This window comes from Colius striatus, chromosome 1 (genome assembly GCF_028858725.1).
Source record: "Colius striatus isolate bColStr4 chromosome 1, bColStr4.1.hap1, whole genome shotgun sequence".
Taxonomy (NCBI): domain Eukaryota; kingdom Metazoa; phylum Chordata; class Aves; order Coliiformes; family Coliidae; genus Colius; species Colius striatus.
The window spans coordinates 11,261,446-11,277,638 of NC_084759.1; the positions used below are offsets into that span (position 1 = coordinate 11,261,446).

At 48.2% G+C, this 16,193-nt stretch overlaps 1 protein-coding gene across 1 annotated transcript in view; it reads right to left on the reverse strand.

Annotated features, from left to right (window-relative positions):
* Positions 1-16,193, reverse strand: part of MTMR2 (myotubularin related protein 2) — a 68,012-nt gene that overhangs the window by 2,154 nt on the left and 49,665 nt on the right. The window contains exons 8-14 of the mRNA XM_061991583.1: positions 10,965-11,114; positions 9,955-10,143; positions 7,329-7,514; positions 6,282-6,488; positions 4,126-4,218; positions 2,674-2,787; positions 821-997 (exon numbers count right to left, since the gene is read on the reverse strand). Of these exons, the coding sequence (XP_061847567.1) occupies positions 821-997; positions 2,674-2,787; positions 4,126-4,218; positions 6,282-6,488; positions 7,329-7,514; positions 9,955-10,143; positions 10,965-11,114 (1,116 nt within the window). The remainder of the gene's footprint in view (positions 1-820; positions 998-2,673; positions 2,788-4,125; positions 4,219-6,281; positions 6,489-7,328; positions 7,515-9,954; positions 10,144-10,964; positions 11,115-16,193) is intronic.

Consider the following 16,193-nt stretch of genomic DNA (forward strand, 5'->3'; position numbering starts at 1 on the left):
GGACATGAGGAGAAACCTCTTTGTTGTTGAGGCGAGGGAGCCCTGGCACAGGCTGCCCAGGGAGGATGTGAAGTCTCCTTCCTTGGAGGTCTTCAAGACCCACCTGGACATGTTCCTATGTGACCTGATCTAGGTGAACCTGCCTGGAACTTGCTTTAGCAGAGGGTTGGGCTGGATGAGCTCTAGAGATCCCTCCCAGCCCCCACCATTCTGGCATTCTGTGATTTTTATCCAACAGGCATGGTGGCTGAACATAACAGTGTGTGCTTTGAACAGTGGCAGCTGCAGAACGCTGAGTGACATTTCTGGGGGACACTGGCCATAATGTCAGGGCTTTGGGGAAAATAAATGCAGATTTATCTAAATATTTTCCCATAGCTCTGACCGTTGAACAGTTGCACTGCAAAGTATTTGTTGGGTTCCTGTATCTAATGCCCCAGATTTGCAGAGTTCTGTTACCAGCAGCTGCACACTGGGGCAATCCAGGAAACTGTGTCCCTTCCTGTTGGCATTCTGGGCCATGCTGGGACAGCGTGTCTCAGGTGCAGCCCTGAGTGAGCCCCTGTCCTGCTGCTGGGGCTCCAGAGCACAAGAGGGCTGCAGTCAGCCCCGCTGCCTCGGGCACCCAAAGCAGCAGCAAGGTCTTCTGGCCAGGGATCTAAACACAGCCCTGAAGCACCTGCCTCAGACAGCTGCAGGGGCTGCTCTCCCGCCTCAGTCGAGCCTTTGGCTTCCAGATGTAAGCAGTGGGAGTTCAGAGGTGTAACTCGAAGCTGCGGGAGCGGTGCCAGCAGAGGGCAGTGAGCAGGAGAGGCCGTACCTGCGGCTTCATGCGCGGGTTCCAGCGGATGTAGTAGCCGACCCAGAGCTCGAGGTGCCGCATGCTGGCCACGGGATACAGCACGTGGTTGGAGTAGCTCACGTACAGGGGGTTGCTGAACTCCTCCAGCTGGCTGTTGATGTAAGACCAGAGCGACACGGTCTTTTTCGGAAGGCTCTGTAAGGGAAAGGGGTGGAGGAGGCTTCATTTCCCAGCTGAATCCCAGCATTTATATACCCAGTAACACCACGTGCACGTTTCTGTCAGGAACACAGGCCTGGGGTGCTTTTGAAGCTTAAGAACTCCCACCCCAAGCCCCTCTTTTGCTGTGTCTGTTGAAACCAAAGCACGGGGATGCAGGCAGAGACACAGGAACGTCCCCTCTCACTCCCCAGAGCAGACGTGGCCTGGCACAGGCACACGGGCCTGGGAACTCTCAGTGCCTTGGGTGAACTTGAGCCCTGTAAAGTGCTCCCAGAGGGCTCACTGCAGTATTTCATTGCAAAGGAAAAAAAGCAGAAAACATTTGACTTAAGCCCTGATCTAGTGGAATAATTCGGCCTGAGAATAGTCCCAGTAAAAGCAGTGTTGAAGAGCTTTCTACATTAAGCACTTCACTAGGCTGAGGCCTTAGAAAAAACAAGCCAAAGCTCAGACACGAACAGCACGTGGGGTTTCTTCCCTGGGAATTAGAGATTCAGTCCCTGTGGACTGCAGAGACAGAGGGACCCCGATTCCACTGCATTACAACACTATGATTTTTGTATTACAGTCATTTGTATTTCTTTTTTAACTGCTATGCTATCAGATACAATCACACAGATCCACACAGCGCTGTCTTCAGGGTACCTCTGCCACCTGGGGCTGCGACCTGCTGGTGACAAAACACCTTTATGGAGGGGAGACAGAATGAGTGTCTCTCATTCCAGAGCAGCTCTGAAGGGGCACATGTATATGCTCCCCCCTCACCAAACCAACCCCAACCAGGCTGCAGGTCAGAGCTGGCTGGGGCAGGACGCAGAGACACGTCTTTCCTCACACCAGCAGCTCTGTCCTCCCACAAAAACACAAGCCCAGCAAGAACAGCCAATGATGAGACTCCCAGTCACTTGCTGTAACCTGTGTGTGCAGAATGACAACACATACTTGGGAGTTAAGGCAACCTTAAGGGAGCACTTCGAGGAAAAGGGAGGTTGGTACATCTGTTTTTTCTGTTATATCTAGCAACAGGACAAGGGGTAATGGGATGAAGCTGTAGCGCAAAAAGTTCCATACAAACACAAGAAAAAACTTTCACTGTTGAGGTGAGGGAGCCCTAGCACAGGCTGCCCAGGGAGGGTGTGGAGTCTCCCTGCTTGGAGGTCTTCAAGACCCACCTGGACATGTTCCTGTGTGACCTGATCTAGGTTGACCTGCTCCTGCAGGGGGGTTGGACTAGATGATCTCTAAAGGTCCCTTCCAACCCCTACCATTCATTCTGTGATTCTATGACTAAAAGGTACCAGTTTCTACAGAGAAGGTTACATGAAAATGAAGTTGAAAGAAAAACTGCACTTCCAGCTACGTGGGAGACACGAGGAGCTCGTCAGCCAGCAGTGAGCAGCTGAAAGCCATGCTGAAAGCAGTGGGACTGGCCAGAGGGAAATGGGATTGCTCTGAAAGGTCAAGTCTCCAACAGGCAGCACTGCACAAAGAAGAAAACACCTCACGTCCCAGCTGGGAGCAAGAGGCTTGGCATTGGCCAGACTTGCATTACTGCTTTCTTTTAGGGCTGAAACAGCCTCTCTAGCAACATCAGGCCAGCTAAAGCAATCCCGGTATCAGGCCTTCCCCTTGAACAGAAGCCATCTTACCTCCTTCACTCTCTGCTGCTCACTGCTGCACAGGAAGGTCCCAAACAAACAGCTATACAAGTGATCCAGGATGGTTATCAGGAAATACTCGTTGAACTCAAATGCTGTAGGAAACTTCAGACAGAACCAACACATTAGGGTGGGATTTTAGAACAGGAATTTCCAGTGAACATTCTCCCACTTTGTGCTCTTGGTGACGGCCCCTCTTCTTGATTTCTAAACCAGGGTTTGTCCCTGTTCCCTGCCTGGATGATTATTCAGGATCAGATCTGCTCCTTCCAGAAGACAGACTTTATCTCTTGGAAAGCTGCTTTACACATGCAGAGAGGAATTTTGAGCACAAGCCAGAGGTCTGAAGGGTCTGACCACTGTGTTTATACACACTCAGTGCTGCTTCAAGTTCAAGCATGCTGTGCTCTGCCTGCCCCTCACACCAGAGCAAGAGCCAGAGAAGCACCTGTGAAATAATGCATAAAGAGAAATGGACACATTCAGACCCAAGGCAGGGAGAACTGAAGCTCCACAAGGGCCTGTGAGAATACATGCAGTGCCCTGCAAAGGTGTGCTTGGGTGGTGGAGAGCAGAGCAGGAGGCCTTCCTCCCTCACAACCACCCTTTTCTCTCCAGGCTGCCAAGACTGCAAGATTCATACTGGAAGGAGCAATCCAAGGAGGCCATGATGAAAGTGACTCCCTCTTTCTCTGCTTGGATAGGGTACAGCTTCATAGGAAGTGGCATTCTTCTTTTCCATTTCACCTGTTTGAATCCATGAGTAGCCCAGTTTTTTCAGTGGACTGCCTGCCCACAGCTGACATGTGCCATGTGACACATCTGGTGTCACAGCAGACACAAAAAACCTTCCAGAGACCACATACCTGGGGAAGAACCTCCCAAACTCTGCCATGTCTGGTCCAAAGTGAGGAGCTCCCCTGGACATCATGTATGAATTGGGAGCAGTATGTTTGCCTTCAGAAGAGTTAAAATGGAGCAAACACACATCTTGATGCAGGTTTGATCACGGGCTCTACTTGAGCAGAGGCAACAGGGATCCATCTGCACCCACCATGCTGGAGACTTGAGTTACCAGCTCAAGTTACTTAGGCTTCTGAGGCACATGGGCTCCTGAAGAGCTGGGGTGGCTGTTCCTGCCCGTGGCAGGGGTGAGGCAGCTGGTGTCCCTTTCAGGGCAAGGCAGGCTGCTTCTCGTCAGCTCACATTTATTATAGCAGCACCCACTAACTGGCTGAGCTGATGCAAGCTGACATCGTGGCCTTCCTGTGCACTTGTGTGTTCAGGCTCTTTGCTGAAGAGACTCCCAGGAATCTTGTTGCCAGAGCAGAAGGCCAAGAAGGACAGCCTGTGTGCAGGTCAGCTTTGGCCATTCCTGTGGCCAGACAATGTATCACATCTTGATCCTCTGGCACTGGGAACACAGTGTTCAGAACAACTTACCTGTCTTGTCATTTGCCAGACACAGTCGATGAACTGGAGGAAGACTGGAGAGCGATCAGCATCTGCATGGTTCTTATCTCCATGTCCAACCCTCTGAAACAGAGCAGAACAAAGAGCAAGAGTCAAACAGGGCTTCACAGGAAACTGCTGGGGTCTGCTCTCAGTCACTCAACCCTTTACCAGCAGCTTAACAAGGTGCAAATGAGCCTCAACTCTGCTTTGTCCCTATCAGTGGGCAAAGGAGTAAAGGACAGCTACACCCTTTCTCTTTGAAGTGAAATTTCTTTAGGGGCTGTTTTCATGCTAAATTAAAACAAGAGTTGTTTGAGCAGAAGCTCCAGATGCTATGCTGGCACTGATTTCAGTTAATAGCTAAAGTTCAGAAGGGAGAGAAAGGGACTGGTTTTTGCTTCAGCTGCAGCTGCCGTGCTGGCTGTGTGGGATTGGGATTGGGTGAGCACAGCCCTGCGGTGCCTGGGCACAGCTGGTGAGGCAGCACCAGGGAGGCCTCCAGCCCTGACCACCCTGTGTGCCTGAGGCCTGTGAGGCCCAGCTCCTTATACCTAGCAGAGCCCCTTTGTGTTCTATATGGCCCAGGGGCCCCAAGTGGCAGAAAGGCAGAGCGTGGATACGTCGCAGTGGTCCCTGCTTCAGTGATGCCGTTCTCCTGTCACCAGAGCAAATCACAGAATTGTTTTGGTTGGAAACGACCTTTAAGACAATCAAGTCCAACCACTAAGCTCACACTGCCAAGCCCATCACTAAACCATGTCCCTCAGCACCTCACCTACATGGCTTTTAAGTATCTCCAGGGATGGAGACTCCAACATCTCCCTGGGCAGCTTGTGCCAGTGTCTAACAACCCTCTCAGTGAAAAAGTTCTTACTAATCACCAATCTAAACCTCCTCTGGCACAATTTCAGCCCATTCCCCTTGTCCTGTCACTCATTACTTTGGAAAAGAGACCAACTCTCACCTCACTACAGCCTCCTTTCAGGGAGTTGTAGAGAGGGATCATGTCTTCCCTCAGCCTCCTCTTCTCCAGACTGAACACCCCCAAGTTCGCTCAGTTGCTCCTTAACAGACTGGTGCTCCAAGCCTTCACTAGCTTTGTTGCTCATCTCTGGACACACTCCAGCACCTCAGTTTCCCTCTTGTAATAAGGGGCCCAAACTGAAGCACTGGAGGTGCAGCCCCACCAGCACTGAGTACAGGGGCATATTCAACATCATTATCTTTGTATAGACAAGGAAACCAAAATACTCATCCTTTAAACAGCAGATAACAGCTTTGCTGCAGCAGAACCTCAGTTCCTTAGTGCCTCAGTTTCTCCACCTCCCTCAGAGCATGTGACTACAAAACCCACCATCACACATGCTGTAAACAAACCTGTTCTATAGCCCTTGCCAGAATGAAACTACTAGAGAACAGCTACGAGCAAGCACCAGCAGAACAAAGACTGAAAGGATACTGCAGTGATTCATAGAATCATAGAATGGTAGGGGTTGGAAGGGACCTTTAGAGATCTAGTCCAGCCCCCCCTGCAGAAGCAGGTTCACCTAGATCAGGTGGCATAGGAATGTGTCCCATAGCCAACTGCTGTTGGCAGTCCACAAAGCTGCCTCTCTGCCAGCCCCAGGGACACCTCCACCAGTCTCTTTTACCTAAACAATTAAAGGCCTCCCCAAAAAATCAAATGTGCCGGAAGAAAATGTGGGGTGAATGCCATAACCAAATTCCCCATGGGGCCTGCTCCATACCAAGGCATTTGTTAGATTATAGTGTCCAAGCAGTCTCAGAAAACAGACTTAACTGGAAAGAAAGAGAAAAATACCCCAGTGCTCTCTGCCAACTCCCGGCAGAAATGCCTACTCTGAACCCAGAGCACACTGTTAGTTTAAGCCTAAGCATGGGAACGTCACATATCAGGCATCTGAGAGAGGTAATGCCACCTGCTCCTTGTATCTAGCCAATATTGTCTGTAAGGAGGTTAAGATATGACTGGAATTACCAGCAGAAAACAATAGCAGCAGCATTCACCTTTCTTCTGCGAGTTCAGCTGGGAGACTCCTCACAGTAAAGACTAAACTCTGTTGAAATCCTTCAAAGTGGACAATAACTTTCTGTTCAGTGCCTTCCAAGGGCTAGTGACTCACCAGCTGAAATCTGTGGCCGAAGCTCAGCCACTCCTTCTCCACCAGCACTTCAAAGCCCCTGATAGTTCGGTAGTAGCCATCTAACATGAGCAGAGAGAGAGAGGTGAGCTGGGCTGTCCGGTCCCAGCCGTCGCTGCAGTGCACAACCACAGAGGTCTTCCCCGACTCCACCTTGTCAGCGATCCGAAGCGCTCCAGCGAGAATGAGCTAGGACAAGCACATTAAAAACAAGGTGCAAAATCTCTTTGGAACAGAAACTGCACATGAAAAACTGCTAGTGATAGCACAGGAGAAACCAGAGGCTCTGTCTGCCTGGAGAAGGGTGAATCAGTTCCAACTACTTTATGAGTAGGACAGCAAATTGGCAAACATGTTTTTTGTTCCAGCAAGATGACACCACATCCAAACTGTGTTGCAGGCACACCTTCAGAAGAGCCCCTGCATTAGCTCAGTCCCCAGACAGGTCAGGATTTAAACTCAGGAGCATTCTGTGTCTGAACACAGGCACAAAACAGCCATCACCTTGCAACTGCCCCAGGAGGAGGTTCACCCCTGTTTGCATTAGCAGGTCCACAATACACAGTGGACATTTTGAGGAGATAAAGAGCTTGATTTGATAAACCAACATCTGTAGAAGCTGAAGTATTTTGCGTCAATCATTCTGACAGGGCACAAGCTCCCAACATGCTGATCAGGACCAGGCAGTAACACCAGGATGTTAAGGATCCCTGAGGCAAGAGCTCAGAAACTCTGGGTCTCCTGTGCTCTAACCAGGGCTTTCATAGCTACACGTTACCCAGGAACACACTTCACTGCTAAAACACCCTTTTTCAGTACTTCACCCTCCTCTCTTGTTTCTCTTCCCATCTCCTCCAAATTCCCCATTCCATGAAACTCTGGGTTTAGCTGTTTATAAATAGAAAACAAATTGTAAGTTTGAAGTTCCTCAGGAACTGAAAGCCCGGCACTGGAGCTGGCTCCGGATACACCTGCCAGGGACCAGAGCAGTACAGGCGTGTGGTTAGTCCTGCCTGCAGATGTGCTTACCTTGATATGCTCTAGCCAGTGAGTTGACTCTAAATTGGACAGCCAGTGAGTCTCCTCAATGTTGGGATACACAATCTCCTTCAGTTTTCGCAGCGACTCCCTCATAACGTGAATGTTGTGAATGTCCAGGAACACTAACTCTGCGTTCTGGTAGGCGTCCTCGCTCTCGTAGCCCCCTCCTTTGGCCTGAACAACATCCACATACAGACCATGAAGCAAACCCATCTTTTACAGCTTACCCCGGTCACTGGTCTTAAGCGAACATCAGGTGACATCGCCACGGCTGTGCTGTCTGAAGCAGCCAGAAAACATGGGGCTTATCTGACAAATGGGCACAAACGTGTACATGCACACACTTTGTGTCCCTCTCCTGCAACAGCGAGTGAATGCTGTAATTATTACCCAAGAACATCACATTACAAGCCTTCTTCTTCTCTGTAATTATCATTTATCCCCATTCAAGCTGCTAGCTCAGTGGATTCACTATTCTGTCATTTACGAATGTACCATGCCGTTATCCCCCACACTGACTGACTTCCCTAAGCAGTGGGAAAGACAGACTTGTTTTTAAGAGAGGAAAAAAGAATTAGCTTTAGTCCAACAAAGCAGTTTTACCATGACATGAGACATGACTTTAAAAAGGGTAGCAAGGAGGACCCTGGGCACTACTGATCTGTCAGCTCACCTCTGAGCCTGGGAAGATCATGGAACACATCCTCCTAGAAGCTGAGTTAAGGCACACAGAGGACAGCAAAGGTGACTTGGGACAGCCAGCACGGCTTCACCAAGGGCAAGTCCTGCCTGACCAGCTTAGTGACCTTCTATACTGGAGTGACTACATCAGTGGACAAGGGAAGAGCTACTTATGTCATCTATCTGGAGTTCTCTAAGGCCTTTGACATAGTCCTCCACAATATCCTTCTCTCTAAATGTGGGGGATATAGATTTGATGGGTGGAATATTCACTGACTGAGGAATTGACTGGATGATTGCATCCAGAGAGTAGTAGTCAACAGCTCAGTCTCTGGATGGAGACTGAGGACAAGTGGTGTCTATAAACTATATTGGGACCAGGAGAGGTTAATATCCTCATCAATGACATAGACAGTGGGATCAAGAGCAGCCTCAGCAGGTCTGCAGATGACACCAAGCTGAGTGGTGCAGTTGACACACCTGGGGAACGAGATGCCATCCAGAGGCACCTGCACCAGCTCGAGAAGTGAGCCCACATGAACCTCATGAGGTTCAACAAGCCTGAGGGCAAAGTCCTGCACATGGGTTGGGGCAGCCCCTGGTATCAATCCAGGTGAGGGAATGAAGGGACTGAGAACAGCCCTGGGGAGAAGGACTTGGGGGTACTGGTAGGTGAAAAGCTGGACATGAGACAACAATGTGCACTCAAAGCCCAGAAAGAAAAATGTACCCTGGGCTGCATCCAAATCAGCATGGGCAGCAGGGCAAGGGAGGGGATTCTGCCCCTCTGCTCTGCTGAGACCCCACCTGCAGTGCTTTGTCCAGCTCTGGGGTGCTCAGTACAGGAAAGACACGGACCTGTGAGTGTGGGCCCAGAGGAGGCCACAGATATTATCAGAGGGCTGGAGCGTCTCTGCTGTGAGACAGGCTGAGGAAGTTGGGGTTGTTCAGCCTGCAGAAGAGAAGGCTCCAAGGAGACCTTAGAGCAGCCTTCTAGTACCTAAAGAGGCCTACAGGAAAGATAGAGACACATAAACTTTTCAGCAGGCCCTGTAGCAATTGGACAAGGGGTGATGGTTTTCAACTAAAAGAGAGTCGATTCAGACTAGGCATGACGAAGAAATTTCTTGCAATGAGAGTTAGGAGAAACTGGCACAGGTTGCCCAGAGAGATGGCAGATGCCCCATCCCTGGAAATATTCCAGGTCAGGTTGGATGGGGCTCTGAGCAACCTGATGAAGATTCCCTGCCCATTGCAGGGGGGTGGGACTAGATGGCCTTTAAAGGTGCCCTCCAACCCACACCATTCTGTGACTTTGTAACAGCAGAAAGAACACAGCAATTTTCCTAAACATTAAAAGAACCCCACATTGCATTTTACAATTTAAGATGATGATGCTTGATTTTCAGAAGTGCTGAGCATCCCCTGCTCCCATCAGGGTTACCAGGGACAGAGTTCTGGTGCTGTCAGAGGAAGCACTTTTGACCAGGTGCAGTGAAAATCAGTGATACACAAGATCCTGCTGCTGGGATCCTCAGTACTACTTTGATGTCAATTTTTTTCTTTCAAACTTTATTTTCCATTGCAGATGAACTCAAATGGACCTTTAGTAGTCACACTGATACCTTACAGATGCCAGTGCAGGTATAAAAGTCAGTCTAGAAAATCAGATCATTGCATACGATTCCCTTCAGAGTGGAAACCCCTTTGTGATCCTCAGGAACAATTGGAAATGGTGGTGGGAAATGTGCTCCAAATTACAGAATCACAGAATGGTAGGGGTTGGAAGGGACCTTTAGAGATAACTAGTCCAACTCCCCTTGTTAAAGCAGGTTCACCTAGATCATTACTACTACTACCTAGATCACTACTACTACTACCACCTAAATTACCACATTCGTAGTGTTTAGACAGAGGAAAAAAAGCACCTGACCTTATTGGCTACTGCATTCACACTAGGCCTTGCATCAAAGATGAAGATTTTATGGGACTGAGCATTAGAATCCATGATGGCCTGAAGGTACTTCTCATCCTCCTTGCTCCGCTTGCCGCTCACTCCCACCATGGGCTGGCTACAGCGAGTGATGGTCGCTTGGCTTTCTGGGTGAATCCATGACAAAACCTTCAACAACAAATGAGAAGGAAATGAAGGAAAAATTGGATTCATTAAACCAGTGAAGTGTTGCACCTGTGCAGGTTTGCTCTGGGACCCTGCTGTGTTAATACACTGGTCAGCAGGTTCCAGAAGGCTGGACCCTATTAAATCATGGCTGAAGGAAAGAAAGAACTCTTCTGTCCTTATTCATTCTGATGGCATTCCCCCAGTTTGGACAAATAACAGGTGACTGAGTAGGTTTAAGTCTGACTTTTAAATATGATGCAGGCTGACTTCTCGCTGCTGTGTGAGTCACAAACACTTTCTCACTGCAGCCACTGGGCTATGTCACACTCTACATCACACCATGTACAAGTTAAGCACTTTAGGAGCAGATTTCATTTCTCACAGGCCTGACAAAGCAGTGTATTTCCAGCTACTGCTTAAATAATCATCACAATGATGTGTTTTGTCTAAATTTCATTTAATAAGCATTTTCACTGAGACTATCACTAAGTATTCCTCTGCCCTGAAAGTCAGAGGGGTCAGACAGTTGTAAGCAACCAAATAGGGCTGCTGTGCGTTTCCCAGGCACTGAACTGAGGCTGGGTCTGGGTTGTGCCAAGTTATCTTATCTTCTCGTTCTGGTTTAGTCTACATTTCTCTTACAACAGTAGTTCCAACAGATCATGTTGCTTTCTAACTCCTCAAACATGTTGCTGACACTTTTATTATCCATCGACCATTTATTTGCTCCCTGGAATCCACTCAGCCTGATCTTGGTATTATTTATGGCCCAAAGGTATGTAACAAAACCACACCAAAGCAGCTGCTTTTGTCACACTCACTGGTATGCGTCCTCTGGATCTGAAAGATGCTACTCTCTTTAGTTCTTCATCAGGAATGTTTACAGGCACAGCTAGAATGGCAGGGTAGGTATCACAGAGCTCATAGCGCTCGTTAATCTTGGTCAGCCTCCAGCTTTCATTGGGAATTCCCTGAAGAGGAAACACAGCAGGTTAGCAAATGAGTTGCTCTGAGACCTCAGCACAGCCGAATCCCCAGATCTGAAATTCAAGGCAACTTCTGTTAATGAAGGATATTTAGGGCTTGAGCCTGGGACTGCACTATCTTGGTAACTTGCATTTCAAGCCTTGTCTCAGAGAGGCAAATGCTTTGCTCAGGTCACTGAAGAACAGGAAAACTAGAAGACTGCAGGCAGGCTGCCTCACCTATGGCAAAGGAATTATGGAAGCTACAGAGGTGGTGACACAGCTGAGCCCCTGAGAGCATCTTTAACACACCTCCTGGTCTCATCATGGTGCTCACAGCAGAGCCAGGAGCGGGATGGAATGGGTGACCAACAGTCCTCACTCTTCTCTCAGCAGTGAGCTCAAACATGGTGGGTGGAAACTGGGGATGGAAAGTGGAGTTACCAGGTAGGATGGAAGGGAAGACAGAAAGGAGAACAGGCAGTAAACCCCTTCCCCCCCAGAAAAAAACACACCAATCTGTCTTGGGCCCTGATCAGTGTTTGTAGCACAGCTGTGCCCCAATCCCCTGTATGTCTCTGGCTGCATGTGGTCTGGACAGTGACGTGCAGCTCCCCTGTTAGTCTCAGTAGTCTGACAGGCTGGAAGGTCAGGGAATACACACACCCCCACACACACATACATCATGGAAATCAGTGTGCCCTGACGAGGAAGAAATGCCAGAGCTTCCCAGGTGACAACCTCCAGGTAACACCCAAAGCACAGTGAGGATGATCCTGACAACCTGAAGACTTAGCTTGGCCAACACTGGGAGTTAACAGATCAAAACAGTGTGACTGCCACGGCCTGCCTGCAAGCAGACTTTTGAACAGGCACATGCTGCAGTAGGGCTGAGCACCAACACAAAGCAGCTCTGTGGGAAAGACACATCTCCTACAGTGAACAGGGCTAGACTGTTAAGCACAGAGTCTGGTTTTGAGGAATATCAGCTCTTAAAACAATACATGCTTCTGTTCTAACAAACAGTACTTCATTTTCAGGAGGGTGGTGGGACACTGATTGCCTCTGCTGTGGCTCCCACAGGAAATAAATGACACATCTAAGCTGAATCAGAGGAGCTGTGGGAACTCTGTCTGCCCACACAGGCTGCAGCCGGGTCCCTGTCCAAGCCCCAAATCACACTGTCCAAACAGGTGGCTGGAAACACCAGGGGAGGACAGACCCTTTGTCAAATACCAGCCACACCCTGCCTTGGTCCTGCGGCCCTCCCTGGGAAGGAAACGTCACTACAAGCAACCAGCAGAGCTGCCAGGATCATGAGTATCTCAAATCTCTAAAGCACTTAAGAGATTTCACCTTCCTTGAATCTGAGTTAAAACTACACTGTCAGCACTATCTGGGCAAGGAAAATGGGGGCTGACAAGCAGTCACATGGAAGAAAAGCTCCATGTCCTTCTACCCTGCAGCTCACTGAGAAGATGAGGCAGTCACTGGCACTGTAAAGCACCTTCTTCACAGTGCTGGGCAAAACAGCTCCAGCGCACACTGCTCAGTCCACAGCCAACACCTCCAAAGCTCTCAGTCTTTCAGCTGCCACCCTGATGAATTTGAATGAAATCTTTCCTCTGCAACAGCCCTGATCAGGAAAACCCATGACAAGCCCCAAAAGAAAGACAAGATATTGTCATAAATTAGACATGCCCATGACTGTTCCCATTGAGACCAGCTGGCACAGTGCAACTCAATCCACATTAATGGAACCAATTTGTCCTCAAAACAGGGTAGTTTGTCCAAACTGGTCATCCTTGGCTTGCATCAGCCCCTGAACCGTGCCCAGGGTCAGCCACAGGCAAGCTGGCCGTGCAGCCCTCCCCCTTCTCTACGCCACAAGGGCACAACCACCTCTGCAGAGCCTCCCAGCTCTGGTGTGGCCCCACTGCACATGGCTCAGACCACAGGCACTGCCAAGTGCTGTGAAAGAGTTGTGTGAAAATCCACAGAGGTAAAACCAGAGACTTCAGTCTCTTCAGACTTGAGACTGGGATTGCTGGTAAATCAAGATTTCAAGGGAAAACAACTTCATGAAACAGTATAAAACCCAAAAGGGAAAGCTGTGAGTCCAGTAGGCAGTCACTGGGCCACAAGCTGGGTCACTTGTGCACCAGTGCTGGCATTACTGGTGGAAGACAGCAACAACCACCCAGCTGAGGGAAGTGCAGATGCTGATCCTTATTGCCTGTCTGGCCAGGGCAGGCCCTTCAGCTGCCTTCTCTGAGGAGCTCAGTACTAATGCTCAGCCTAGTAGCTGGTTAAATCTCTGCTATCTTTTCTGTGTGTTAGCCAGTAAAGAACTGCTTTATACTTTGAACCTGCACACACCTTGCTGGCAGAGTGTCTCTGAGCACAGCTAAGGATGCTCAAACACACGGAAAAGAGGGATGGTTCTGTCACTGACAGGAAATAACTTCCTTTTTGGAATTACATGCTGTTACATCTCTCTATGGGATCCAGCAGACCAATTCTGAGCTTAGCCACACAGGTACACCCTGAGCTGCAGCAGACAAGGCAGGAAGGTCCTGAGGTACACACCAGCAGTGCCTCTCTCAAACTCAGTTTGAGCAATGAGCACATTACATGAGCTCAGCTGCATTCCTACACAGATACAGGATACAGATGCCAGAGCCAAGCTGGTCCCTCTGCTGCGTACTCAGCCCAGGTTGGGTCCCCTTAGCCTCTGGGAGCTGTGATCTGTTTTGCAGTACTGACATACCCATCATAAGCAGAAGCTCAGTTAAACCATGGGACATTTAACAGTTCAATTCTCATTTTACTCCCCTAAGTTACAGCGAACCATCCTCTGTACGATAGTGTTCTCATGCTCTCCATTTCCCACCCAGCTTGTATACTAAGGCTGGACACTTCTTTTAGCCTCTAAACAGGTCAGAATTAGTAATTTCTAAAAGTTTTTTTCTGAAAGCAGCAACCACAGCCCTATACTGTGCCTCCCTGGTACACATGACCAGAGTACAGAATTAGACAAGCATGGCTTCTGTAGGGAAATATCACACATTTCCAGCTTCACAGCCCCTTGTAACATTTTCCAAATGCTCCCCACCTTGTTAAGGAAAATGAAAGCCTTCAGTTAGTCCAAAGGCATCTCAAGGCCTTTCAGTTTCAACTGAGTGTTACTCACTTTGCAATTCTGTTTCATACTCTGCCAGCCTGTGTGTAATAAAAATCAGGGAGCAATTTCAGTTTTAGGTTTCATTTGCCACATGTGCTTCCATTTACCAACTAAATCCCAAGCCTCTCTGAGTTCCTTTTGTTCTCTACAGGTTGTTTATTACTCCCCATAGTTTTACACAATCACATATTTTTAATATGTTACATATTTCCATCTTTCCCAAGAATGCTAACAGAGAAGTCAGGGGTTTACTGACTGTCTTTCCTAATTGCTACAATCTCTGTCATATCAACACACTAACATTAAGCTGAAGAGAACTCTAATAAATCATACCACATGCAAGCTCACCATGTCTACTAGCGTAGACATAGATCCTACACTGGATCCTGCTCTAGAAGTCTTTCCTGGATGCCTGGTAGTTGGCTTCTACTTTTGCTCTACTCCCCCTCCCCGTGTCCCTGCTCCCATGGGGAAACGACTGGCCTGGCCTGAGATATCCAAGTTAAGGCCCAGCCGTGTTGCTGGGCTGATTATGCCCTAGGCCAGCTCTTTTCTAATAGCTCTTAAACCAATTCCAAAAGGTCCTGCAGATAGTGCACATGTCCTGCTTTTCTATTTCTGATCACAATTCATACAGCCAGAGACAGGTAATCCCATTATCCAATCTGATGCTGCCAGTTTTGTTTCACTGTTAACGAATCCCTGCTGCCATTTCAGGACATAATCCTGATTTACTGTAGTATTTGTTATGGCTTTAACAGAACCTGGTTGGATTAAGAAAAAAGGCTAAGACATTCACACAGATAAATTGAACATCCATAGTTATAAATGCTGAAATTAAATAAACAGACCGAAATACCTAAAAGTTTTGGAGGGGACATAAAGCTTCCTTCGTGCTGCAGGACCTAAATCAATCTAAAGAAAGGGGTGAAATGCTCCTCCTGGCCAGACCACAACATAAACATCTACAGCAGTGTAGTTTGCCTCTTCTCCAGCAGCTGGTGTTGGTCAATCCTGGAGATAAGCTACCAGAACAGATGGATTGGGTGATCTGGAATGGGAATGACTGTGGCCCACCATGGGTAAAACTCAGATAGGCCATGGCTGAAAAAAAATCCTGGTTTGGATTCATCTTCACAGTAAACAGTGTAAGCAAATGACCTGGGGGTTCAACTCCAAATGTTAGTTTGCTTTCTTGACATAAAAGCAGTCAGGCTAAGCTTTTCCTGTCTGCTTAAGAACGATACAAAAGAAGGTCATAACAAAAGAAGTACACATTGCAGCACTGTCCCAGTTGTGACATGCTGTACACACACTGATGCCTCACGTGACCAAAACCAAAGACATCCCTGGCCCAGAGTCTTGTTTTCTCTAAAGAAAGGCCATAAAGAGCTGCAGTTGACATGCATGGAAATGTATGTATCCTTTCACCATGTAAATCAAACTCCTGCTGAATGTAAGGTCCAGTCAATCACAACATCACAGCTAACATGGACAGAAAAGCTTCTACTCTAAAAACAGACGTGGCAGAATTAAGAAATTAGAAATAATTTCCCTCCAAATCCTCAGGATGACCCTTCCTACTCTCCAGGAATTCTAAGAGTATCTTTTGTACTTCACTTGTTCTAACTGAAGCTTGGCTAAGTGAATGCCGTGCTTTTCAGTGGAGGCTATTTTGATAGCACAGGTAATTCCTTAGTCTTTCCTCCAAAGTCCTCAGTGGTATAAAGAAGCATCTTGCCCATCCAGTTTGGGCTGCAGATCCTTCTTTCTAAAGACATCTTTCCTTAAAATAACTACCAAGAAAGACATAAAGCCCAAATGCTGCAATAATCACTGCATTATCTGCTCTTATTAGTCAAAGTCAACCTTAGATACGCGTGTCAGTGATTACAAATGAC